This window comes from Thrips palmi, unplaced genomic scaffold (assembly GCF_012932325.1).
Source record: "Thrips palmi isolate BJ-2018 unplaced genomic scaffold, TpBJ-2018v1 HiC_scaffold_3, whole genome shotgun sequence".
NCBI lineage: Eukaryota > Metazoa > Arthropoda > Insecta > Thysanoptera > Thripidae > Thrips > Thrips palmi.
Window position 1 is genome coordinate 9,763,327 of NW_023144630.1, and position 26,631 is coordinate 9,789,957.

Consider the following 26,631-nt stretch of genomic DNA (forward strand, 5'->3'; position numbering starts at 1 on the left):
GCGCGCTGCAGCCTTGCGCACTTGGCGGGAAGAGCAGTTGGACGGAAAGAAGTGTGTTTTAGTTTAAATTTTTTTTTGGCTGATGACCGTTTAGGACGCTAGTGACTCTACGTTTGCTGTTCTGTGTGCATCTCCCAACACAAAGGACGGGCGGTGCGAGGGCGAGAGGTGTATCATTTAATTCGCCTTTCCCCGTGCACTCTCGCCCCCAAAAGTGCTTTCCATCGGAAATTATTTTATCTTACATATCAACTACTTGATTACTATCGTAAGTTCAAACCCGGTGCCAAGTTGCCTGCCAAAAAAGGGGCACGCCGTTTTGAATGCTAAACTTGCAAGCCCTGACCTGAAATCTTCCAGTTTCCCCAAACTTAGCGCTTCGGCCGCCAGCAATCCCCAAAATTTAGCGAACTGGGAAGTATTTGGTCCAGGTTGCCAATTTTCAACATTAAAAAACGGCTTGCAAGTGCACCGGCTTTGCGTGTTGCCTGCACTGCACTTGCAGAGGGAGGGGAGGGGATTCCGAAGGGAGGAGAGGTTTCGGGAGGGAGGAAAGGGTGGGGGGCGGCGGGGAGCAGCCCGCCCTGCTCGCCGGCCTTGCTTCGGGTTAGTCCGAAAAGAGTCCGAATCTAGTCGTCGGACAACACCCGAAACCTTCCCGGATTTCTAACATTCTGGATGTCAGCCGGCCAGCCGGTGGAACCGTTTTCGGACATAGCCCCCGCTCGGTTTTTTTGGGAGCCTTTCTTTTCATATGGGCGCGGGCCGCGGCACGTTTCCATGACGCTTATGTATTGTGGGATTGCTGATTTTTTTGGTACGAATGAAATGGATGTGAATTTTGACAGCCCAGTAATTTCTTTAAAAGCTTTCTTTTTAAATTCTAAGAATCAAGAAGTTTGTGTTAGAAATTCGCATTAGAGTCAGAAAGCAAAAAATGTTCAGAGAAATGCGAAGAGGTTATGTTACAACCGTAGGCTGCTTTTGAGTCTTTCTAGTTTTACTAGTCAATGAGATGCATCTCGGGGCTGCGAGGGGAGTCGAGGAACAGCAAATTATCGCTTTTCACATTTTGAGGTATGAATCGTTTTTTTATTTATATTAATATTTAATATTAATATCTAGGTCTAAGTAAATATCACATTCAACAACATTGTGTTGTGACTCAGAGTAAATTTACCATTCAGTTACGAATAAGTCACCGGTTAACAATCAATACCTTAAATAAATGTCAATAATATTCTTTGTTTTAAATTAAAGGAACTTTTTAACCAAATCACAACAATACTTGTCTCAAACAATCAACGGTGCCTAAACTTAAAAAAAATCTAAAAATGTCAAAATTTTTCTCTTGCAGCTACAACATTGAGAAAATCACACATCACTTTTGGTTCAGTGACTAAGCAGATCCTGAGTTGGAGGTGGAAGTGGACATGTCCATTTCTTCAAATTTTATCATGTCCTGAAGCGACACTTCAATCAGAGAAAGTACATCCTCCTTCATGAGGTTGGAATTTCTATGGATCAAAACTAGATCTTCAATCATGTCTGAAGACAGCCCTGAGCGTAAGTAAAGCATGATGAATCTCAAAGCGGAAAAAAGTCTTTCAACACTAACTTGAGTGGCGGGAAAGGCATGCAGAACACAGGCAATAAGATACAATTCTGGGTATGCCAGTCTGTGCTTCTCCCACCAATTCAAGATGGAGGTTTTTTTGTCCTTGACACGGGCTGTTTCCCTGTAATACACTTCTAGCTGAGTTGATATGTTAACTCTACTCACAGAAGCTGTTGCGCTCCTTTCCAAGTCTTTAGCTCTCAACATAGCTTCAATTTTATCATCGCTGTCGTTATTCTCTTCATGAGGTTCCGCCTCTTCTTCAATTTCTAACTGTGGATTTCGTTTCTTCTCTACTGTCTTCCAGAGTTTCCGTATGAAGGCCTTGGCAGATACCACCTCACTATCATCAAGGCAGGAAAAATATCTTGGGTCAAGTAAGATGGCGGCCTCAAACCCTGGATATTCAAACAGGGCTGGTACCTTCTCTTGGCCAGCAAGTGCGCTTCTTGGGGCGTACACTTGACGCCTCTCCCTAAGCTCCATGTTTTCTACAATTTTCAATGACAAGGGTGAGTTGACTTTCTTGAGTTTAGCCTTGCATTCAAGCCAAATACCAAACATGTCTCCCAGAGTAAGCTGTTCTGATTGAAGAGCTTTTGTTGCAATCATGGCAGGTTCAAGTGACTTCATTAGATGCTGCATGTTAGACCAATCTTCCTTAGAAATAATTTCTTCTGTTTCCAGGAAATTTTCTATCCGCTGCAAAGAAGCTAGCATGGCATATGAAGTGTTCCATCTCGTGGCATTGTCAAGAACAGGAACTGCCAGGAACTCTCTCTTCAATCTTTTCCGGTAAGTTTCTGTTCTCAATAACTTAACCGCATCTCGAGCTTTCTTCAGTAGTTCCACTTCAAAATGGTGATTTTTTTAGGCTGTCGTCCATCACCGCAAGCTGAAGCGTGTGGGCAGCCCCACTTAACACTTGAAAGCTTCAGAGAGTCATCTTCATCGTCCCTTAGTTCCAAGTCCAAATCCATCTGAATTTCATCACAGAGGTCTTGAGCTTCAACTTGTTCTTCTTTTAAAAGATCTGCAGCACGAAGCATGTTTGCCCATTGTCACAGGTAAACGACACCAGGCTAGACACTTCTATGTCATACTCCCGCAGGATCGTCATTATTTCATTCTTTAAATTCTCTGCTGTTTGTGACAAAAAGAGACGCTTGACTGCGAGGGTCCTTAGCTGTGTTGTTCCATCTTTGGGAAAATTGGATGTTGACTCCAAAGTGGGGGTTCACCATTCTTGGTAGTAGAGTCCACCTTCAGAGAAACTACCTTTCCCTTGATTTCTTCTTAATGAAGTTTCTTAGCTCCTTGCAGAATTTTTAATCATGTTGCGTACTGAATAGTCTTTGATAGCAAACCTGCAAAGAAAAAAAAAATGTTAGAACAAATTTGAATATTTTCGATATTTTATAAAAAGTGTTTTTATAACTCTCTTACCTTTCCCTTGCAGGCATGGCGTCTATCATGGGACGTACGATGTCTTGAAAGCGGATCATTCATCATTTCTATGGGCCCCCCATGCACTGCTATCAGGCGCACACAAGCTAGTTTTAGCTTACGAGCAGACATAGCGACATGGAGAAACCGTGTCTTCTTTGATGGTTTTTTTTGCGTCGCCCATTCCACTCTGAGAGATCACTTTCAAGAGATGGAATTTGTCCTTGTGCTTACGCCTCAAGTGCTTTTCCAATTTTCCCAAGGTGGTTCCCCTGAAATAAAAATAAAGGTAAGAAAATACCCAAATAAATCAAAACAAAAAAAGAATCCTATTATTTATGTTCCTCTCACTATGCTTTACGAGTCAATTTTCACATGAACAAACATGTAAACATTTCAAGTTTTTGAGAAAGGGGGCCAGGTACTGGCCCCCCCCCTGTAGAGTCAGAATCGTATTTCTACTCTGCATTGTTAAGCCTTGGTGGAAAACGTCAGAACGGGCGAGGGCGCGCTCGTAAGCATTATGCTGTCAGATTTAGAAGAAATTCAACAACCAAGTAGCACAGTCAGGAAATATGTAGTGATGGTCAGCACATGGTCGGCTAGCCCCTACGAACTTTGCATAAGGGACACACTGTTGCTCGCACACACGTGGTCCCTGGCTCCACGTGGTCCCGGGCCACACGTGGCCAGTCAAACCAAATCACCTTACCACTATAAAACCCCTGCCCTAGCGCCAGAGTGCTAGTGCTTGTACATTGATCAAATTGCTAACTTATGCACTAATAAAGTTGCTAACTCATATGGAGGTCAAAACAAAAGCGCTGCCCTCAAAATTTTGGTTTAAAAAATGGGGCATGGAAACTTAACAGCTGTCGTAAAACTATCCATCAATTCATCTTACTTACGGGAACTTTTTTCCTTTGGCAGGTGGCGATAACACATCGAGACTCATCCAGTACAGAGTCGTAGTTAAAATACTTCCGCACTGGGTGCTCTGGCTTTTTGGGGGCCCGTCGGCGCAGCACCTGCACCATTCTCCATGGTCGTTGACTAGCAGCTTGTTCTCGTGAACGGTTTGGAGCAAGTGGCTGACTGTGCTTCACTGTTACCTTCTCTTCCCCCCTTTCCCCGCCTTCTGTTGCAGTGTTGCCAACCATTTCTTTTTATGTGTATTTTTTCCTTATTTTATTAAAAGTTATCAAAACTCAGTGCTATCAATTCACGCTTAAAAGTTTACAATTAGATGAACTTTTCTTTGAGTCACTTTGTATTTTTTTAAACCCCAAAAAATTTTTTTGTTGAGTAGCATGCTTCATGTTCTGAACAGGTGGGAACAGTTTTTTATTTTTTGTCCTTTTTTTTTCCAGTTGTATATAAAATTTACAATAAAATAAAATGTATTTGAACCATGCAATTCGTTACTCTTTTTTGTGGCAAGAAAAAATTCATTGTTTTTTCATTTCTTTCAAGAAGTGTGCGTTTCACAAACCTGAGTCTAAGTCCCAATTTTAAATACCCGCCAAGCCCTGCGCGCGCACTGGGCCCGAACGCCTGTGAACACGAGGGTAGGCAAACCCGCAAAACTTGCAGTCCAGTGTGATGCCTACCTTACAGGCGGGGTGGGCGGACGGCGCGGCCCCTCTTTTCCTGTTCCTTCTAATGGTTAAAAAGGGTTTGGTAACGTTACTTTTTCGTTGAAACTGTAACCTGTTTGAGTTATTGTCACAATTAAATCGTTACGCACGTAACGTTACCATGTGACGTAACTCTAATGAGTACCATAGCGCACAGTACCGTTCTTAGCGTACAGTAACCACAAGCCTAATGTTAGACGCCTCCGTTCTCTGAGGAACGTTACATTAGTAACGTTACAGCAACCTTTACCCAGTTGTAACGGTACTGAGTAACGGAACGGAATTCGGTTTGTAACAGGTATTTGTTCCTCTCGAGTAACGTTCCGTTGCCGGTAACATTAGGATGGAACGTATGTTTCGGTACACGGAAAGTAACGTTATCACTTCATTCTCGTTCCACACTACAGTTCCACGTACCGTAACAAATAACGTGAAGCTAGTAACGGTCATTTTGTTAAGTTACCGGGCCCTGCTAACAAGTGTCTCTGTTGCCAAAGCTATATATTGAACCACCCTTGTAGCAACCAGTCAGTCTGCAGCCGAGCCTCAGACCATTGACTGGTGCCCTTGTGCTCCTTCCAATAAATCCCTCCAAACCCCTCCAGCGTTGTCACTCGCCCTTCACACTGCCAAACTCAAAATAGGCAAAATGTTCTCTACATACAGATAATATGTACAAGAATTAACAGAAAAGATTTTAAAGAGTCAGATTAACTTTTTGGATGTTTCCGCTAAAAGTCACAATTCAACCATCTCTTAAAAGCCGCTTACATTGAGTCCTTTCTTGACTTGTCGAAGCTAAGAATGTTTTGTAGGATCATTTTGACTAAGCGCATTACCTTCCAATGAGCTTTGTTTGAGCGGAGAAAAATTTAACTGAAAATATTTACTGAAGATCACAAAGTAGTCATCGACAAATTGTTTATGAGCACAAACTTTATCTTCTACATTTGCAGAAAATAAATTCTTTGATTATAAACAAATTTGTCATCATATTTCTACTGACATTGTAAATTTTCTGTGAGTAAGTAAAAGATTGTCTATAATTACCAAATTTGATACCGCTAATTTATCTGTATCTCATGTAAAATTTATTCGATATGTTATTGAAAATATTTACTATATCATAGTAACGCTCTAAAATCAGTAAGCCGTAGAGTAAATTTTCTACAATATAGAATAACAGGAAAAGTAGCGATATACATCGGCAACTTTGGCCCGTCCCGTACATTAACAGATGTGTGAATTTCGCCTTTGTTTAACCCTGACGGGTTTAAACCTGAGTCTGGGGTCCAAATAAATGTTATTTTCGTCATCAGCGCTCCCAAAAACATAAGAAACAATGCAAAAACTCGAATAAAAAGAATGTTCAAAATATACCCCATTGGAATTTGAACCCGGGTCCGAACTTCTCCGATTCGCTCGAAACTGGCACCATTGGTTTTTTCTCGTCGCCCCGATTCCAAAAATACCCCTACATGCCCTCCTAGCTGTATCCGTTGCCGAAATCCTCCTCGACCCCATGTAGACCATGATGCACCTGCAGAAGCGCCCCCGGGGCTCGGATCGGATTTGCTGCCACCGGGCGGTTCTTAGGGTCACCCAAGGAGGCTGCATACCAAATTTGGTCAAGATCGGACCACGGGAAGTCCTCGGACGAACGAACGGACGAACGGACGCACAGCATGCATCATACTATATGCCCGTCCCTCCGTCATTTTTTTACAAAAAATAAACGGGACGGGCCAAAAAATAATCAGTGAAGGTCTGAGAGTGTTGAGAACCGCTGGCATAGGGCATTTTCGGGACGCATTCCATGCACTGAGAAAACCCTAAAAACTATTTTGGGCCTCACTAAGAAGGGTAGTTTGTATAACAAAGTATTTTGAGCTTTACAAAAGCTTGAGTACATAAGCTTTCAAAGAAAATACTTCGTAATTTACGAACTATTTCTTCGTATAACAAAGTATTTTAGTTTGTTATATGAGCGATTCTCACGTTTCGGGGTAGTTTCGTTTCTTCTGACTCCTGTGCCCAAACGAGCGCAGATATCGACATGGGGTTTGTTTCTGATGTTAGGGGGGGCCATTGCCCACTAAACGCACACATTTCGAAAAGTTCACGTTCGTTGGATTGGTCTACGTAGCGTTTAGAATACCCTAAATGTAACTTCCGTGATTGTCCAAAGAGAACATACTCGAACTTCCCGCCCCTAGTGTGGCGGTGGGGTTCGAAAATGCTGCCAACTGTCGATGGGGATTCGAAGTTTGGCATGTCTCGAGCTGATTTCAACCGAAGACCAATACGCCAGACTTCTTTCAAAGGTACTTATGCTGTAACGAAAAATGTCCTCCGTATATTCAATTTCACTACACAAACTTTTAACTTTCCATACCACAAGCCATCAAAGTGGAGTCCCTGGGATATAATTGCATGGGTCGCGGAAATCTAAGATGCTGTACACGGTCTCAAAGCGGGCTAGAGCATTATAAAATGGCGTGTATCAACAATTACCTGTAACTTCCGTTGCACCCTTTACCCAATGTTGCAGCAGCACTAGGTGAAAAAATTTTCCGCTTAAATGTCGGGCTCAGAGTATCATTTGACCCTGGGACGACTTTTAAGCCACAGCAAGCCCGAGTCAGCCGTTAAAGCCGATTTTCACACTTTGTAACTTCCGTGATAACGTAATTTCCGTGATCAAAACACCCACTAAAACGTATGGGAATACCTTATGGCTCATGTTTTTAGGAAGGTAGAACAAGGTCTTTACTATAAATACCATTGCCATAACTCTAGTATCATCCAGGACCCCAATAATCAGAACAACTTAATTGGATATTTCTCACTTTCGGCAAATCAGAGACGCCAAAACTACCCCGAAACGTGAGAATCGCTCATATGTATGCTCAAAATACTTCGTAAGGTTCTAAGAGTGTGTAAGGTGCAATATGGCAATGGCATTGCACGTCTGGTGCGATATCTCAGCTGCATTGCACCATAAGTGCTATACTCATAGCGTTTAGAATCTCAGCGTGTGACCTAGTGACTTTCAAAATCGGGTCGCTTCCCTCACCTTTCTTACCTGACGGGTTTAGAAGCAACGAGGAAAAAGCATCCTCGAGTTCATTTCAAGATGGCGGACCAGGGCACGCTACACCCCGCCTTTCTCCATCAACTCTGGGACTCTACCGCTGCACTCTAAATGTTCTACAGTGAAGATTCTCCATATTATGGTGAAAATGTACCATATTATGGTGGTGCAGCTGACTTCGTAACATACCATTGAGAATTCACTGTACCTTACAGATATTTTGACGAATTTCGTTGGTATTATGGAGAAAATCTCCACCATAATATGGAGGTGCAGCCTTTCACCGTAAGACATTTACTGTGTGCAGCCGAAGGGCCCGAGGGCAGGGCCCGGAACCGCAGCCACACGCCGCCCTTGAAGCCAAGGATGGGGGCGGTGGGGTCCCGCTCGACGGGCAGGACCTGCTCCGGGGCGGGGGTCACTTCGAACCGCAGCAATACAGATGTCAATGCCGCCTTCATGGCTTGCATTGCGAACCGCATGCCTGTCCAAACACAAAACAGCGACACATGATACTTATTCCATGGGGAACTTTTACACACTGTAAATGTCTTACGGTGAAAGGCTGCACCAACATAATGTGGTGGAGATTTTCTCCATAATACCAATGAAATTCGTCAAAATCTCTATAAGGTATAGTGAATTCTCAATGGTATGTTACGAAGTCAGCTGCACCACCATAATATGGAACATTTTCACCATAATATGGAGAATCTTCACAGTAGAACATTTAGAGTGCAAAGGAAATAGGTCATATTTCCTTAGAAAATACTAGGTATTATTGTCACTGATACGATTGCGTAACTAACGTCGGTAACGCGTTGAGAGTGAAGAGAGCTGATAGGTCCTACGGAGAATCTTATCTCGAACAGAATTTTCCATGGCTTTCAGCCACAGTGTTGGTGCCGTCAACGAGTTTCATGTGATGGCTCTAAGAATGCAAGCCCAAATGCCTTCCTAGGTGTCGGAAAAACATTTGCGCGCTCATTTCATTACGCACGTTTTCATACGTATCACGATGATTTGTCATCGCAAGGTATGCATAAATTTGCACATGTGTAAGACGCACAAATGTCTACAAAAGTAATGCCTGATCTCATCGTACAACGCTTGTTTTCTTCATAAGTACGCATGATTTCATTTATACACTGAAATTCAAAGGGTGAGACATCTCACCAAATACAAAATGTATCACCGAAAAAAAAGTGGGACATCAGCGAGATTGGCTTTTGTTTTTCTGGGGAAGTATCACCCTTTTTTCGGTGTCACACTTTACGAAATTTTTTCCGGTGATACATTCGTGTACGATCTCTTTTTCGGTGATACTTTTTAGTATCACCCCTCTTTCGTCGAGACAGTTAATTCTCACCCCTCCAGTGTACGTACGTTACGCATATCATGTCATCATAAGATTCTGAGGGTGCACTACAAAATCCACTGTGTACTTAGTATACATCTATAGGAGTGTACTTGGCAAGTACACATCTACAGGAGTATACGCCAAGTACACATCTGTAAGAGTATACTTGCCAAGTATACATCTATAAGAGTATACTTGGGCAAGTATACATCTATAGGAGTATACTTGGGCAGGTATACTCCTGTAGAGGTGTACTTGCCAAGTACACTTCTATAGATGTATGCTAAGTACACAGTGGATTTTGTAGTGTGTGTTCAGACGTCCGTCAAATGATTGCCGGGGGCCTTCCCCGAATCCGAGGAAGGCGCACTTGGGTCTGCTCTCCACTTCTGCCGCGCTGAAGTGCTCCGAGCGGAACTGGTCGGGGTGGGAGTAGAAGGCCGGGTCCATGTGCAGGCCGTCCACGGGCACGTACACGAGGTCCCCGGGACGGAGGTTGACGGCACGGCTGGCCCCGGACGGGTCTTGCAGCGTGGTCGCCTTGGTGCACATGCGGCGGGTCGCGGTCAGGGGGGAGTGGAGCCGCAACGTTTCTGCGCCAAAGAAATTTGGCAGTGAGGCACTGCAAATCGATGGCTCCTATGCACTGATAGAAATTAGCTCCGAAATTTTATGGAGAAAAACTCTATAATAACGTTCATGGAGACTCCATTCGTTTTCCATCTTTTTTCGGAGAGATTTTCTCATGGCTTAAACAGATGTTCTTCGAGCATTACTTGGGCCCTGATGGGAGGTAAAATGCATGTCTTTTCTCAGATATGTTAAAGAGGACTTCGCTGAAGCATTCTTAAGTCTGAAATGGTTAAAGAAGGGACAATCTCCTCCGAGCCCAACTGACTTATATCCTGTAGCTTTCCCTTAATATTATGAAAACTGACCTAAACAAGTAGGGGTTCACCCTTCCCTCATTACTGAACTGGTTGCAAACCTTGTTTTCGTGATAGTGAAGCATGCATTTTTGTGGTCCGAAACTTTTCGGAGAAAGCCCAGAATTTGCATTTATGGAGAGCTTTATGCAGAAGTTTAGGGAAAACTCCATGATTTTTCCATATTTTTTTTCGGAATTTTCTGACAGTGTACGTATTTTAGGTGACGATTAGGATAATACTTTCAACTTTTTCAAGATGGTGCATACCATTAATGGTCTGTTCAAGGACGGTGAGACTTGTCATGACGGACTCATCCACAGGTTTCCCCTCCGGCACCTTGGCGCGCAGTTCTTCGCGAACTTTGTCCTGTTCCTTTGGATGGGTCGCCAGCATGAGTATAGTCGCGGCAATCATGATGCCACTGGTCTCGAACGTTTCAATGTACGTGTTGTGTCTTCCGCAGAGCCGCCTCATCTATAATAATCAAGAGGGAAGCATGATAAAATGATGTATTCCAAATTATTTTTGTGGTCTTGGAATCATTTTCTGGTCCCTACTGAGCTTTTTCGGCGTATTACAATCAAAACGCTCAGCATTTTGACAGCACGATCTATACGATATATACATGGAAATACGAAGATGAGCTGTAGCTTTTGCCTATTTTAATGGTTCTCAAATACCTTACCCTGTTGAGTGCGAAACAAAACAATGAAAACTCTTTCAATGAAATGGCCAGACTATTATTGCGTTTGACCCATACCTGGGCCCATTTCCAAGCTATTCTTTTTTCTTTCGTAAAATTCTAATATCTGTGTACTTAGGTGAAATGTACGCATTAAACCTTGCCATAATGTCCTTACACTCTAAATGTCTTACAATGAAATTTGACCTATGTTATTCGTATGTTACAGTGAATTCGGCGCAAGCATAATACGAAGCAATATTCCTTCGTAATACGAATCTTTTCAGCTTTTTCATTGTAAGATACAAAGAAAAACCTTCGTAATACGAAGAAAAATCACCTTCGTATTATGCTTGCGCCATTTCCTTCGTAATATGGGAAATTTCTTCGTAAGACATTTAGAGTGTACCTACTTTGCCGTTGACCAGTATCTCCTTTGCCATGTTCTGAACGAAATCATCCCGTGATATGTTCTCTTTCGACCGATATTCGACGCAGTCCCGTATCAGTTTTCGGAAGAAATCAAGCGTCTCCCTTGAAACAAATCTGTGCAACACCATAACAACAAGTAATTTTGCTGCTGGAAACAAAAGTTAGTTAATACTGCCCCACAGCCCACAGGCAACAAACAGACAGTGTTATGTAATTGTTTTCAAGATAAGATTGATCTTTCGATTCGAATGAAAATAAATTTGACAGTCAATTTGGGTTTGATTCGATAAACGTCAAATACTCAAACCGGATTCAATTCGAAAATATTTGATTCACACTACACGCCACTACCCCTGACCCTACCCTTCTCCGAAAGTTTGTCTGCACTTAACCGCATCTAGGGCTAGGACATCCAGTACTTATCGTGTAAGTAAAAGGTGATGCTCATTGATGAAAAGCACGGAAAACGTAATGGTCGGACACAGGTCCAAATGATGGCGTGACAAAAAGTCACGCCAAAAATTGGCCTTGACACGAAATTCACGCCGAACAACGGCGTGACATGTGAGTCACGCTCTCATTTGGCCTGAATGACAACGCGTTTTATGAGAAAAGTCATGCCAAAAAGCGGCATGACAAGAAATTCACACAAAAAATTGGCGTGAATATTTGAGTCACGCCGATGTTTGGCGTGACTTTTCTGTCATGCCGTCTTTTGGCGTGACACTTTATTCACGCCCCTGCAGGGGCACGAAGTCACGCCGGTAGATTTTCAGTGAGGCTGCTGATACACGTGTGACGCAAGTCAAGCCTAAGCGAACGCGATATCCAATTCACTTTCACTCGTTTCGACATGACTCGTGGTTCCACACTTTAATAAAACTCACAAACTTCAGAGTGACTTACCTGTAGCCTAGGATGTTCAGTAGAATGGGGCAGTTCGCGAATGCGGTGAATCGTAGCTTGGACATGAAGCCTCCGTTGAAGACTTTCTCACCCATTTCGTAAAATACTCCTGGTTCAGAGGCAGCCTTTAACAAACAGGAAGTAAAAGTAGCACTTCCGCCTTTTTGAACACCTGTTCGGACCCAAACAAGGTGGCTCCTATGAACAAAGACAGATCTGTAGCGAGTCCCACCATCAAAGACAGAAGTGTTCCAGGGTGCGCTAACAAAGACAGATCTGCGTTTAGGAGTCCTCCTGATACCGGACTGTAAACCCAATGTGCTACCATTGTGTTAGAGCTTTCATTTTCGGCATGACATTTTCTCATTCTTTCAAGGTTTACAAACAAAAATATATAATCGAGTAATACACTTTCGGCAGTTATGTGCGTAAGGAAGGAAGAAAGAGGTAGAAGCGCCCCTAACTTGAAAGCAGATCTGTCTTTGTTGGCACACCCTAGAACACTTCGCGGGGCCCTATTCAAAAGATCTTATCTGGGAGTTCCCCCCAAGAGAATCTTATCTTAAACGCATGTGAATTTCACTCAGTTTGACCACTTGTGATGGATACGAGAGTAAGCGGAATATTCTACATGCACTTTTGGTTTCTTTGATCTCTTCTTCTTCAGACTTAGATGAATTATATCACAAATTATACTGCTTTGTAGCTATATCATATGATCAAACTGAGTGAAATTCGCCTGCGTTTAAGATAAGATTCTCTTGGGGGAACGCCCAGATAAGATCTTTTGAATAGGACCCCACGACTTCTGTCCTAGTTGGCGCGACGCGATTGAGATCTGTCTTTGTTCATAGAATCCATCGCACAAAGGGGCAGAAGACCGGTTGAGCGGCCAAAATTCGAGACGCGTTTTGAGCACCAGAGTTGCTGAATGGGACTCGAACCGACCGTGTGATCCCACGAATGGGTTCCTCGTTCGGAGAGCCATCCATTGGTGGGGTCACACGGTCGGTTCGAGTCCCATTTAGCGACTCTGGAGCTCGAAACGCGTCTCGAACTTAGGCCGCTCAACCGGTTTTCTGGCCCACTGTGCATGGAGGTGACGTGCCTCGAGGCTGTGAGACTAGATGCCGAACAGGACGCGCAGGGACTGGAGCGCCGTGAACCTCTTGGCCAGCACGGCTGCGTTGTGGCTCGTGTTCGGCTTGCTGGCCTCCAGGTAGGCGACCAGACGGCGTGAACTTTCGACCATGTCGGAGAGGGCCAGGCGGACTCGTGATGGAGTGAACTCGTGCGAAACCCTCGTTCGCAAAGCCTTCCACCTGCAGAAGCGAGAACTGGAATTGGCACGTTGCTGGTGGTCATAAGCGATACAGCTTGGGCCGGTCCCCCATTCGCTCCTCTCTTCATTCAGCAATTCATTCATTCATTCATTCATTCATTCATTCATTCCAATGCCAGCACAAATGCAGCGGGCTCTGGTGAAACAAAGGCATAATAACCAACAACATCAGCGAGGGCTGGCATCTGAGATTTCAGGTTGGTGGCACGAGGGCACGGGGTATTGCTCGATCGCGCCAATACTCCGCGAGGCAGCAACAATCACTTTGAAACAGTAGTTGCACCGTGGACGTGGAGTAGTTCCAATGCTTCTTTTCTGCAGCTCGTGGTGGGGAAGCATCATCCATCCCTGTACTCGTGCGCCAAGGAGTTCCAGAAAGAGCAGGCTGATTCGGAAACTACAATGGCAGAAATGCGCATGGGAAGAAAGGTGAAGAACCTCGCGAAGAAGAAGTGGCGAGACATCCAGCGCCGTGTGCGGACCATCGTGCGGCAGTACGAGGAGCACAAGTCTGACGGGCGTTTGGCGGAGTACTTGCGCACTCTCGGCCACCACTTCACTCTTTGAATGGTATTTTGGGAAAATACATTTTTGGGAAAATTCGTGGTTTGGGAATAATTACTTTGGGAAATTCACATTGGGAATAAAAAAATTGGGAGAATTTTCTATTGGGAAAATGGTTTTGGGAAAAATGACCGGTAATCGAGGCATTGCACGTAGGGTGCGATATCTCAGCTGCATTGCACCATACGTGCTATCCTCATAGCGTTTGGAATCTCAATGATGTGTTTGCGGTTTGGGAAGGGGTGCAAAGGAAAAGAAGCAGTAAACTCATTATTTTTTGTCGAAACCCTAGATTTTATTTGGTGTTTCTTCAATCAAGTTGCACTTGCAGAACAATGACCCTGGTGCTTAGCGGACCTTGGGGTAGCTGGCCTCGGTGGCGATACCGCAGTGGTTCTTCTTGTTGCGGGCCATCCTGATGTAACCCTTCTCGCCCCAGGAGGTGCCCCAGGAGTTCTTGACGATCCAGTAGTCTTTGTTGCGGCCTTCGCTGCCGTAACCGACGGCGAGGACACCGTGGTCGAGGTCGGTGCTGGAGCACTCGGGCTCGTAGTAGATGCCGCTGCTGTACATCTGGAAGGACCAGTTGCTGGCGTCGATGGCGACGGACACGGGGCCGACCTTCTTGACGGCGTCCTGGAGGGTGCTCTCAGAGTACTCCTGGATGTTGATGTAGCTGAACACAGTGCCGGCGCTGTTGTCCTTGGAGTAGCTGCAGGGACCGGCAACACCGGTGTAGGGGTAGGAGTCCTCGGAGTCGATACCGCCGTTGTTCTGGATGTATTCGAAGGCGCGGTCCATCATACCACCGTTGCAGCCGTTGTTCTCGGTGGAGCAGTCGACCAGGTTCTGCTCGGAGAGGGAGACGAGCTTGTTGGTCTTCTTGAAGAGAGCACCCTCGAGGGAGCCGGTCTGGAGAGCAAAGGAGGGAGGGATGGCGTTAGCGAGACTTGTTCGTCCGGGGCGAACCGCCGTTCAAAGCGTTCAAATTCCGTTACTTACGGTGGAGAAAGCCCAGCAGGAGCCGCACTGGCCCTGGTCCTTGACCTCGGTGACGTATCCCTTCTTCCTCCAGTCGACGCTCTTGTTCCAGGGCCAGGGGAAGGGCTGGGGGTCGGGGTCGGACACGTTGTGGAGGGCGCGGACGGGCTTGTTCACGGGGGAACGGTAGCCGTTGAGCCTCTCAACAACCTCGTGGGTGAGGAGGTCAGCGTGCTTGTTGATGGCGACGGTGAAGGTGACCTCACCGGCGTCGAAGCGACCGTTGTGCTTGGCGACCTTGATGGCGTTCTCCTTGAAGATCTTCATGCGGTGGGTCTCCTCGACCTCGTTGGCGTAGGTCTTGCCGTGCTCGGCCTTGAACTTCTGCCAGTGGTTGGCGAGCTCATCCTCGGAGGGGATGGACCAGCAAGTGGCCACTGCCACGAAGGCAGCGAGGACGATGAGGAACTTCATGATGCTGAAACGGAGAAGGCAACACTGCGTTAGGCGGGCGGCCGGCCGCACCAATGTACGAATGTACGCGGCAAGGTGCCAGCCGTGCAGACCAGACAGTGCAGGTACTACTCACCTATCCAGGGGAGCTGCATGCTGCTCTGGCAGTGCTTCTGGGCTCCTTTATACACTGTCGTAATCTTTCATATGTGTCGCTGAAGTGCTCCTTGACAAGTGAGTTTTGAGAAATCTTTCATGCGTCATCCTGATTGAACAGTCGCGTGTTGGCCCCTAATCTGAAGGGCCATTTTAAGGGTGTGACTATTCAAAAAAAAATTCACACATTATTATCTCCATAGATGGCCTCACACCTCGTCACACCTCCTTATGACCATTAGCCTCACATTTATGGTATAAAGCGATATCTTCCCTCGTATGCTGACAAAACTTTGTCACTTTAATACCAAATGGCTATACATGTTTCATTTTCAATACGATTTACTTAACATACCTTTTAAGTAAATATTATGAAATTGCATTCATTTATAACACCCATACTCCATCTGTAGGTGAATTTTTATTTTTGTAAAGAACGGGTTAAAAAAACTCAATAGAGCTAAAAATTTAGCATTAGTGCCAATTCATAAAGCTGTGTGAGCCCAGCATTTTTTTAGCTGAGACAATTGGCTGGGGAACACTAGCATACCGCTCGCTGAGTGCGAAATCACGGGGCTGAGTTCCAGACTGGGTCCAGATTTCTCGAAGAATGGTATAAAGCGATATCTTTCCTCATATGCTGACCACGCATCCACGCATAATCTACATGATCCAAGCATAATCCACGTGATCCACGCATAATACACATGATCTACACGTAATCCACGTGATCTTCGCATAATCCACACGTGTCCATTCATCATCAGAGCGCTATGGCCTCAGCAGACCTTTAGCGTTCCAGTAAGCAACGAGCACAACACATGCAACTACACTCTAAATGTAGGGTGCCCAGAAACTGGGCGCCTTTGTCGCCCGCTCCACTTTTTAGGGTGCCAAATGTCGCCCAGTTTCTGGGCACCTTTGTCGCCTAGTCTTGGGGTGGACAGACCATTAAGGAACCTGCCTTCATCCATGGCTCAGCAGCGACTAAGGTGCCATAGGTGCCCAGAATCTGGGCACCTTAGTCGCCCAGGAACTAGACACCTGCTTTTTTGGCGATTTTCGGCCATTTTTTCACCCACACCTCACCTTAAGGGGAGGTTCTGGTGAAAATGCTATCTTCTCCTTGGTCCCACTGTGAAAACTAGTTAAAAACTTGATGTCTTACCAAGTCATTATTAAAGTTATCCATTGGGGAGGCACATTCTATGCCCTGAACCCAGTCGCAGAGCCTTTTTCTCCAATTTGGGCTATAACTTTAAAAATCTTGCGCATACTATTTTGTTGGAAAAGGTTGGCCTTGACATTTTTCACTTCTTCGATTCATTTTGAAAAGATGCCGGCATGCACAACTCAAAATGTAAATTACATTTTTATTCACAAGCTCTCTAACCAAGCATTAAACCGTAATTGATCAAAAATGTACAAAGTAGACAAATTTAAGGAATTTTTCAGCTTAAAGAGCTTACAATTAATAATATAGTGGTAATTTTGAACTATGCATGCCGGAATATTTTGAAAATGAATCGAAGAAGTGAAAAATGTCAAGGTCGACCTTTTAAAATGGTGCCTCAAAAATTTTTTTCGAGGACAAACTTGTCTTTTTCTCCAAGTTATGTTCCAATTACAGGTAGAAAAAGACAAGTTGGTCTTCGAAAAATTTTTTTGAGGCACAATGTTAAAAAGGCGTTTCAAGAGGTGCTGATCAAAAGTAGATAGCTAAAAAAATATTTTTTTCTGGACCTAAAACCACCTAAGCCCAGTGGTAAAATGACCCAAAACTTAAATTGTTCACAGTTTCTCTAATAATTGCCTGACATGGCTGAAATTTTGTGGGGGTGTTTACCTTTGGGTAGGCACCATTTAAGACAAAGAGGAGCGAAATCGCCGATGGTCTACTTCAAACGGCCTTGATGTGCTCAAATCTTCAGTAAAAATAGTGAAATTGAGCAAATTTGAGAGCCCGTAGCATCCAAACCCGACGTCGTAGAGCCTCGTTCGACACGGCATTCGAAAGAGCGCATTTTTTGAGTATCTGAGACCCATTTGGGTACTTTTTTGGATCTCGGTTTGCGAGAACCCATCTAGTCCCAAACCGTTGAAAACAGCTGTTTTTGGGGTGCTTAGACCCGTACCTAAGCCACAGGGGGTGTCGGATTTCGTCCAAGTGTCTTTTCGGCAGTTCGTATACATACAAGGAACCGATAAAACACCACAAGCGCCCGCTCCTAGGATGTCACCGACCAAGTGGTTTTTTTTTTGTCTGGAGCTTCTCAGAAGCAGTCTTCCGAGTCAGCGTGCAGGTGCGACGACGCGACGTAGAGCTCAGCACGTTTCGGTGCGTGTCGTAACCAGAGCGGAAACGCCTACTTAACCTTGGCGGAGCCGGCAAGGCGGCAGGTCCGTCATGGCTCCCGTCGTCGTCCTGCTGACGCTGCTCGTGGCCGCGGCCTGCGGGCTGCCGCGCGCCGCCAACGACGACGACAAGTACAAGCTGCCCGAGGGGTTCCTCCTCGGCGCGGGCACCAGCGCCTACCAGACGGAGGGCGCCTGGGACGAAGACGGTGCGTTTCCAGCAACTCTACAAACTCAAGTGTCGACATTGTACACTCCACCTGGAGTCAACCTAGCATGTACACTCCACCTGGAGTCAACCTAGCATGTACACTCCACCTGGAGTCAACCTGGCATGTACACTCCACCTTGCGTCCACCTAGCATGTAAACTGTTGCTGAAGTCCCCTTGCACGTAAAGCAGAGCAACAGTGTGCTTGCCGGTTAACGCCACCACGCGTGTACTTGGAAAGCATGCTCCAGCGTGGAGTGTACATGCCAGGTTGACTCCAGGTGGAGTGTACATATCAGGTTGACTCCAGGTGTAGTGTTTTATGTCGACACTTGAGTTTGTAGAGAAGTTGGCTCGAGGGGTGAATCACAGGTGTACTCAAGTGTAAACATTACACTCAGCATACTCAAAAATTTTGGAAGAGCGAAAATAATCAAATTTATACAGGGTTCGGTACTGTTTTTCGTTTGATACGCAAAAAGGCGTAAAAACGTTAAGAAAATGACCAACTTTTGAGTATTTTAAGGTGTATTCACCTGTATACTCATGGATACACCAAAACGCCAAGTGATTCCCCTCGAGTTTGTGCACAACTATAGAAATAACACAACGAAAGTACACAAATTCCTGGAAATTTGTTTATCAGGAATTTATTGTACTTTCAAAGTACAACAATTGTTGTACAAAATACATTGGTACCGGCATGACGAGTGCTGTGCAGTGCAGTACAGGCCTCGTTAAGATTTGTACTGTTCTCGTTGCACTTGATGCAATCGCTGTTGTACTTTTATTGTACAGTTTTTGTTGGACTTTTTCTTGCAGTGTCGCACAGCCATCAACACTGTAGGTCTAAAGGGGATACTACAGTATCTCGTTTTTGACGATACAATTAAGTATCGCCAGCAAAGGGCCATACACAAATTCGTTGTCTTCAAGGGGGCTATACCGTGAAACGGGGTAATTTCGGACAACTCTGCCCGGAAGCATTGCGATGATGCTCCCATCTAACGGCCAACTTGGAGGCTTGTCCCGTTGCGCGCATCGCATCGGCCACACTTAAAGCCATCTGATCAATCACCCGGAGGCCAAATCTGGGGCAAACTTCAGGAGAAATAGTGGTTTTTGTATTCAACCATTTTTACCTAAATTCACTTTATGCGTAAAAACTTTGACTGGCGAGCCGAAACTGTTCATGGCCGGTTCATGAGGTGATTGTTTGTCGATTCGATCATGTTAAGAGCATACTGTGTCAAATTTTCAATCACCTGGGTCAAAGTATGGTTTAGGCTCAAAACTAAAAAATGTTACTTTACGGGGTAATTTCGGACATACAACGTCACGCCAGGGAGAGTGGTTTGTCCTGAAACTTTCTATTTCGCAGTGTTTGAGTGGTACACAGTAAATGTCTTACGGTGAAAGGCTGCACCAACATATTATGGTGAGATTTTCTCCATAATACCAACGAAATTCGTCAAATATCTATAAGGTACAGTGAATTCTCAGGTATGTTACGAAGTCAGCTGCACCACCATAATATGGAACATTTCACCATAATATGGAGAATCTTCACCGTAGAACATTTAGAGTGTAGAAGCTGAAGAGCTCTCCTGGAAGTTGAAGATAATCCAAAAACAACGATAATCCCCAATTGTTACAGCGGTTGCTTTATAAACTTCGAATTTCATATAAATGGGGCAAAGCTACATCTTTAATACTTAGTTTTATGTGCATATCCTACCTTAGTGTCAACGACTGTTTTGTGATTAATTTTCTTTCATGTGATAGCTCGCCGGTTTACTACAATTGAAATGCAAAGCTTTCCACTGAATCCCTGTATCTTCCTAACTGTACAAACGACACGACTACTTGCCCCTCATACGCATGTATGTAATTGTATGTAATCTTGTGGAGAAGATTGAAGATTCACTTTCGCGAAAAATGTATGGCCCCAGTAGCCTATGAAAGCTAATCGGTCAAAAATTTTAAAAAATAGAAGCGTTCTAAATGGCTCAACTAGTTCCACCCACTATTCCTGAACTATCTCCTGAACGTAATCGGCAAATGCACCAACCCGAACGGATGCCGAAATCCGGAAAGCAGCCGGAATGGTGTCGGGCGATGGCCTACCGAAAACTTCGGAACGGCCCGCCTGGGTTTATTTGTCAAACATGAAGGAACAAAGTCTGTTGAAGATTGTGACAGAACGTAGGACACAACAGGAACAACCGACCTTCCTAGAAAGAACAGTTCGCAATCGTGAAGCTACTGCCATCGTTCAGGTTATTCAAGAAAGATGCTGAGGGAAACTTCTTGGAGGACGTGGAGTGGGTGATCGGCTTCTTGAAACCGTTCAAGACTCAGACCGACCTTCATCAGGGGCAGACCTACCCCACGCTGCCGTGCGCCCTTCTCTCCATCAGGCTGCTGCAACGGCACTGCTATCCAGACGCGAGGGACTCTCCGGAGCAGAGGGTCCTCCGAGCAAGGACAAGCAGAGTCCTGGTCGAGAACGTGGCGATCCTGGACGAGTACAAGGTGGCCACGTTCCTCTAGCCTAAGAACCGCCACCTGCTGATGCTGTCTGTCGAAGAGCGTGAAAATGTAAAGAATAACCTTTGGTGACTTGTCGTATTGGTCTCTGCACTGCAAAAAAATCAGTGTCTGATACGGATCATGCTACGGTGTTCCGTATACCCCCTGAAATGGTGATACGGACATCTGCCGTACTACTCCTCCCATAAGAGCCTGTGCTTTGTAAAGCGTACTACGGAAACACCTCCGTACACACCTCCTGTCGGGGATGCAGGAGGATGTGAAAACTTTTTATGTATCAATTGTGACGATGTCTACATGAGGGTATGTGAATGACAAATAAAGAATGTGAATCGGAGGGAGAGGGCAGCGTCGGCGTCGGGCTCACTCTAAACGAGCCGCAACCGCCCAAGCAGTGGTGCATAGGGGTGGATGCACTTTACGGGAGGCATTGTTGGTCGCTGGGATGTTTCGCGCAGACTGCGAGTCACGCACTCGCTTACGATCCCACCCCGGCAGCCAGTACTATGGATGTTATTGGTGTCAGTGAAACATTTTTCAAAGAGAGCAGTCAGATGAATGTTTCTAACTGCAATGTGTTTAATGCTAACGGGAGTGATAGGGCGAGTGATTGGCTGAGCGATAGCGAAAGGGGGTGGGGGTGGGGGGAGTTTTATCTGTCTGTGTGTCCGCACTACTCCTAAACGGCTCGGCCGATCTGACTGAGATTCCCCCTTCTCTCTCCCTCTCTCCCTCACCCCTCCTCACCCAGTCCATGAGTGCAAAAGAAAGAGAGGTGATTGCGGGACTGCGGGGTTTTGGTATGTTAACGAACGTTTCTCTTGTCGCAGCTTGAAGCGCTTCTGGGCGAAAAGCGCCTGGAGGATATCCCGAAGGCATTGCTGCAGGAGCTAGTCACCTTATTAAAGCCTCTAAAGGACGAAACAGAGGCAATCCAGGCTAAAAATAAGGTGACTAGCTCTCTTGTTTTGCCTAGCTTCCACATGCTGAGAAAAGCATTCTCGCCCAAGGACAATGACTCCCCTCCCATCGAAGTCCTGAGGGCGAGATTCCATGCTGAGTTGCCGAGAGTAGTAAAGATAACAATGACTCACACAATCGCCACATTCCTCGATCCTTGGTTCAGGACCTTCAGAAACATGTTGTCCCCTGAGGGACGGGACGAGGTACGTAGTACGTGGAGTATTGATGCGTTACGGTGTTTCGTTCTTCGTACCAATATTTATTAAACGGAACATTTAATTCAGGTGTATCAGATGGTTCGCGGAATGATTGAGTCTGACGAGGATGGCCCTGCTGTAAGCTAGTACGGAAAACATGTACAGAACTTTCGTGGTTGGCAAGGTACGGACAGACCAGACACGTTCCGTACTTTTTTCTATCAGTGACTTGTCCTCTGCTTTCCGGGCCCACACGAGTGTCATCTTCAAGGCCCCATACTTTTTGCCAGGCACCATGGGTTTCTTCTACGGGTTAGTATGGGCTCATTCCTAAGACAGTATTTAAAATTGTGTATGAAATACAAGGTAGGTGTACGCCAGACCGTGTCTTGTCGTAACAGGCTTCGCGATGCTGCGTCAGTTCCGACAATCCACGCCTGGCGTTAAACCTACCTTGGCCTGCGGCGCTGGTCTGCCTTCGGCAGACTTTTGCGCCACACATCGCCCCTTAAAGAGCCCTGATCGCAAATCTATTATGCTGCAGGGCTCCGCCCTTTCATGTGCAGGGTGATGTGATTGGTGCGCTGGTCAAACTGCATGACATTTTTGGTTTGACTTCCCTTACATTCTGGCTAATGTTTGTCCCATAAGGTCTCGAAACTAGGTCAGATGTTGAAATGGATTCTATTTTCGTTTTCAGCACCCTCGAAAACATATGAAGTGATGTACAATGAAACATGACAACATATGTCAGTAAAGTTTTCCTTTTTTTGCCATTTTTGAAGTGTTTTCTGGCCCTAATGACCACATGTATTGAGATAAAAAGCTGAATTTTGGTGTGTGGTGAGCCAAGGATATTCCTAATGACCTAGCAAAATCTCAGCAGAATCGGCCGAGCCGTTTGGGAGGAGTAGTGCGGACACACAGACACACACACAGACATGAAAAACTTTTCAACCCCACTGGAGTAACAGGCTTCGTTATCGCTCAGCCAAAAATACGTAGACCAATGAAGTCCGTATGTTTGTTTTCTTCTATGGGGTAGCATGAGCTTAGTACGAAATGAAATACATAGACCCGAGCGAGCTGGCCGGTGTTTATACTGGCCGTGCTCCTTTGGAGTACTCTATCGGAAGGCATTGTGGTTGGTTGCTGCGATGCGCGCCGTGCTGGGCCGAACCGGAAGGCCGCTGCCAAAAATCAGTGTCTGATACGAAGCGTGCTACGACGTACACCCCCTGAAATAGTGATACGGACATCTGCCGTACCACTCCTCCCATGAGAGCCTGTGCTTTATAAAGCGTGGTACGAAAATATAACGGTAAATGTACCGCTAATTTTAGACCGAAGGTTGCTGTTTCGGTTTTCCGTTTGAGAAAAAGTTCAAAATGCTCTACGGACCGTGAGGAACGGTCGCTCCGTAACGCAAAGTTCTCTGACGAAACGTATGAAACGGTCACTCCGTGGGGATACGGACTGGCCGTTGCACGTTATCCGTTAAAGGAATGTGAGTTACGGAGCGTCCGTTTCTCACTGTCCGTAGAGCATTTTGAACATTTTCACAAACGGAAAACCGAAACGGCAACCCCCGGTCTAAAATAAGCGGTACATTTACCGTTAATTGTCCGTACGATGCATTACAAAGCACAGGCTCTTATGGGAGGAGTGGTTCGGCAGAAGTCCGTATCACCATTTCAGGGGGTATACGGAACGCAGTAGCATGCTCCGTATCAGACACTGATTTTTTTTGCAGTGCATTGTTGTTGGTCGCTGCGATGCGCGCCGAGCCGCCGAACCCGGAGGCATTGTTGGTCACTGCGATGTTCCGCGCACACTGCGAGCCACAAGTCACGCACTCATTCACGGTAACGCCCCGCCAGCCAGCCCCTATACTGTCCCACACTTGGTTTCTGGACTCTCGAGTAAAAGCTACGTGACATCATTGTGTGTCTTGTATTGTTCTAATGGTGTGGAGCCGTTGCAGTGGATCAGCACTCTAGGCGTGTGAGTCTCTCTGGTCGAAATCGGCGGAGTGGGGGTGAAAGCGGCACGCGCATGCTGCCCCCTCCCCGCCCGCCGATTTCGACCCCCACCACCGCTCAGCACGGCCTGACGACGCTCTTTTGTTTCTCCCGTTCTGTCGCTGACTTCCGGTCTGGGTTTTCTCCGAAGTACCCTATCTCTGCTCACTGTCGTCCTTTACCCGTCCTTCTCACTTAAAGTGCCATCGAAGAGGCAACCACATGGGATGTTTGGGGACACATGATTACTTACGATTTCGTCGGATTTCGCAAGACATTTACCGATATTCCGCCTAAAATTAGCTTGGTTTTGACCGTTTCGAGGGCAAGATTTAAGATTTCACAGAGATTTCTAGAGTGGTTTCCCTCCTGGAGTGCCACATCAATGTCGCTCAACTTCATGCCGTCAGCCCGTGACAGTTGCCCTTTAGCCATGAGGACAAATATTTTGGACAACCGTGCGAGCTGAAGCACATCTGAAGCGATGACTTACAAATCATTGTGAACGTCCTTGGTATGTCCCATAAAGTCGTTCAGAGAAGCTCCAGACAAAAAAAACCACTTAGGAGCGGGCGCTTGTGGTGTTTTATCGGTTCCTTGTATGTATACGAACTGCCGAAAAGACACTTGGACGAAATCCGACACCCCCTGTGGCTTTGGTACGGGTCTAAACACCCCCCAAAAAAAGCTGTTTTCGAGGGTTTGGGACTAGATGGGTTCTCGCAAACCGAGAAAAAAAGTACCCAAATGGGTCTCAGATACTCAAAAAAATGCGCTCTTTCGAATGCCGTGTCGAACGAGGCTCTACGACGTCGGGTTTGGATGCTACGGGCTCTCAAAGTTGCTCAATTTCACTATTTTTACTGAAGATTTGAGCATATCAGGGCCGTTTGAAGTAGACCATCGGCGATTTCGCTCCTCTTTGTCTTAAATGGTGCCTACCCATAGGTTAACACCCCCACAAAATTTCAGCCATGTCAGGCAATTATTAGAGGAACTATGAACAATTTAAGTTTTGGGTCATTTTTCCACTGGCCCAGGTGGTTTTGGGTCCAGAAAAAAAAAATTTTTTAGCTATCTACTTTTGATCAGCACCTCTTGAAACGCCTTTTTAACATGGGCCTCAAAACTTTTTTCGAGGACAAACTTTCTTTTTTCTCCCAGTTTTGTTCTAACTAAAGACCCGTTTGTCCCGAAAAAAAATTTTGAGGCACCATGTTAAAAAAGGGGTTTCAAGAGGTGCTGATCAAAAGTAGATAGCTAAAAAAATTATTTTTTTCTGGACCCAAAACCACCTAGGCCCAGTGGTAAAATGACCCAAAACTTAAATTGTTCATAGTTCCTCTAATAATTGCCTGACATGGCTGAAATTTTGTGGGGGTGTTAACCTATGGGTAGGCACCATTTAAGACAAAGAGGAGCGAAATCGCCGATGGTCTACTTCAAACGGCCCTGATATGCTCAAATCTTCAGTAAAAATAGTGAAATTGAGCAACTTTGAGAGCCCGTAACAGCCAAACCCGACGTCGTAGAGCCTCGTTCGACACGGCATTCGAAAGAGCGCATTTTTTTGAGTATCTGAGACCCATTTGGGTACTTTTTTGGATCTCGGTTTGCGAGAACCCATCTAGTCCCAAACCCTCGAAAACAGCTGTTTTTGGGGTGTTTAGACCTGTACCAAAGCCACAGGGGGTGTCGGATTTCGTCCAAGTGTCTTTTCGGCAGTTCGTATACATACAAGGAACCGATAAAACACCACAAGCGCCCGCTCCTAGGATGTCGCCGACCAAGTGGTTTTTTTTGTCTGGAGCTTCTCTCAACAACTGTGTCTCGTTCTCTGCCAAGTCGATGAGCTGGGCGCAGGTGGCCACGTGTTTACGCAGCTGCGTCGCCGTGAGTGTCTCTCTGGCTTGAGAGCGCCACAGTTGTAAGCCGCCTGCCTGATGCCGCCAGAGGCCCTGTAGTGAGACTTCGGTGTTCCGGGCACAGCGATGAAGTAAAGATTCTTGTCTGTTACGCTGCACTCCTTCCGGTGTTCGGAAAGGAGGGACATGGCCCGTTGCTGCAGTTTGTTTATGAGCATAGGCACCATCCTATCCCTTTTGTGCATTATCAGCTGAGGAAAGGAAGAAAGATAATTATTAGCTTTTGTGTCGAGAAACGAAGTACGAACGGGCGAAATCGATCAGTTTATTGTAAGACTGGCGGAAAAAATAAAGGGGACACTTTTTCAAAATAACCACAAAATTTGGTTTTTAGAACTACAGTTCCGCAACTTTGTAAGAAGTTGCCCTTAAGTGTTCTCTGCAGGTTTACAAAGTTGCACAGACGAAGATCGTTCAAAAGGGGTTGATTTACCCATTGATTCCTAACAATCCGAAAAATGCATTCAGGGCACTCATGGCTGCAGGCACTGACCATGAAAATCTTGAGTCCTGGCCAGGTGAGACTCAGGGACTCAATGATTGCATTGCACAATTCACGGCCATTGTCACTCTGCAAGATTGATGGATGTCCATGATGTCCAAGAGATGACCACCCACTTCAGCGGCTGTCTTCGTCTTCAGAGGCCTCAGGTGCACGAATTTCGTGAGATGATCTTGTACGTTCAGAATGAACTTATGCTCGCCATCTGCGCTGCTCTGCATATCTACAAGATCGATCTGCCACCTGTCGTTCATCTGTTTGAATACCATGGGCTTCACGGTCAGACCTCTCTTCTTAACTGTCTT

General features: G+C 45.7%; 2 protein-coding genes across 2 annotated transcripts in view; one reads left to right on the top strand and one right to left on the bottom strand.

The window, feature by feature from the left end:
- The window catches only part of LOC117648003, a 68,256-nt gene that overhangs the window by 11,982 nt on the left and 29,643 nt on the right, over window positions 1-26,631 (top strand). The gene's annotated exons all lie outside the window — the stretch shown is intronic.
- On the bottom strand, window positions 14,281-15,622 carry LOC117648002 (cathepsin L1-like). The gene is made up of 3 exons (XM_034390073.1): window positions 15,581-15,622; window positions 15,013-15,469; window positions 14,281-14,922 (listed from the first exon to the last, which is right to left on the bottom strand). The coding sequence occupies exons 2-3, from the start codon at window positions 15,463-15,465 to the stop codon at window positions 14,359-14,361; spliced, it is 1,017 nt and encodes a 338-aa protein (XP_034245964.1). The 5' UTR covers window positions 15,466-15,469; window positions 15,581-15,622; the 3' UTR covers window positions 14,281-14,358.